The 1,155-nt window shown below is 44.8% G+C and overlaps 1 protein-coding gene across 1 annotated transcript in view; it reads right to left on the reverse strand.

The window, feature by feature from the left end:
* Nucleotides 1-1,155, reverse strand: part of Lama3 (laminin subunit alpha 3) — a 243,587-nt gene that overhangs the window by 112,567 nt on the left and 129,865 nt on the right. Inside the window, exon 26 of the mRNA XM_023720392.1 lies at nt 173-290. Within this exon, the coding sequence (XP_023576160.1) occupies nt 173-290 (118 nt within the window). The remainder of the gene's footprint in view (nt 1-172; nt 291-1,155) is intronic.

Consider the following 1,155-nt stretch of genomic DNA (forward strand, 5'->3'; position numbering starts at 1 on the left):
CTGTCTCATTGCTATTTGTTTATCAATAAAATTATGGAAAAGAAAACCACACAGACTGTTGGACCCTGCTGCAGAGCTCCTGATACAGACAGATCCCAGGTCCCTGAGTGTGGCTGGGCAGGCCCACACTCAGAGCCACTGTCCTGATCCAGCCCACCTGGGGGAGTCTTACCTTTGGCGAATTCAAGAAGAATCCTGGAACATCAGTAGAAGTACAAATCTTCCCACTGGGGATATTCAGAATTGAGGCCGTTGGAGGTGTCTCGTAGACCATAGGGACACAGGTGACCCTGAAATATATAATATTTAAAGATCTATTCCACCATAATCAAAACCTACAGAACTTAGACAGTTCTGCAATGGAGAGACATGTTTTGGACACTGACCAGAGGGACCATGGAAGGGCTCCTGTGCTGGGGGAACCACAGGGGTCTGGGCAGCTTTCTCTTTTATATTAGTTTGTGGGTGGATGTGGTGCTTGGGGTCAAACCCAGGGCCTCACACATGCTAGGCAAGTGCTTTACCACTAAACCACACCCCCAGTCCACTGAAGATCTTTATACAGTAAATCCCAGGGTGGTCTACTTGCTGAGTATATGCCAACTGCCTGCTCAGTATAGTTACAACAGAGAGAAAATTTGACACCTGTTTGTTGGTACTGGGGATTGAACCTACAGCCCCACATATGCTAGGCAAGCGCTCTGCCACTGAGCTGCATCTGCAGCCCCAAGGAAATCTTAACTTAGAAGTACAGTGAGCCTGACAGGAACTTACTAAAGCTTCCCTTGCCTGAGCTAAAATTAATCATTAAAATAAGCTGAATGCACTAAAGCACTATTCATCACATATAAGCTCTGACATAACAACAGGAAAAGCAAACACACATCATTCCTTTAAGGCACAGCCATCTTCACTGTCTTAGTGGCTTCCATAGTCCTAGCCATGCCCATGAGATTTCATCACAGTGTCTGTAAATTACTTTTGAGTCTATGAAAAACAGCCCTGCTATAAAAAGCACAGTTAGCTCATTCGAATTACAGAGTTGTGAGTTCAGTCACTATTTTTTGTGGGTTTTCTAGTAAAGAGTCTCAGACATGAAGATCAAAGGAATGAAACAAAACAAGAGTCCTGCATAGACCCCAGGATGCCACACTC

This window comes from Octodon degus, unplaced genomic scaffold (assembly GCF_000260255.1).
Source record: "Octodon degus isolate 3935 unplaced genomic scaffold, OctDeg1.0 scaffold00075, whole genome shotgun sequence".
In the NCBI taxonomy this organism is placed as follows: domain Eukaryota; kingdom Metazoa; phylum Chordata; class Mammalia; order Rodentia; family Octodontidae; genus Octodon; species Octodon degus.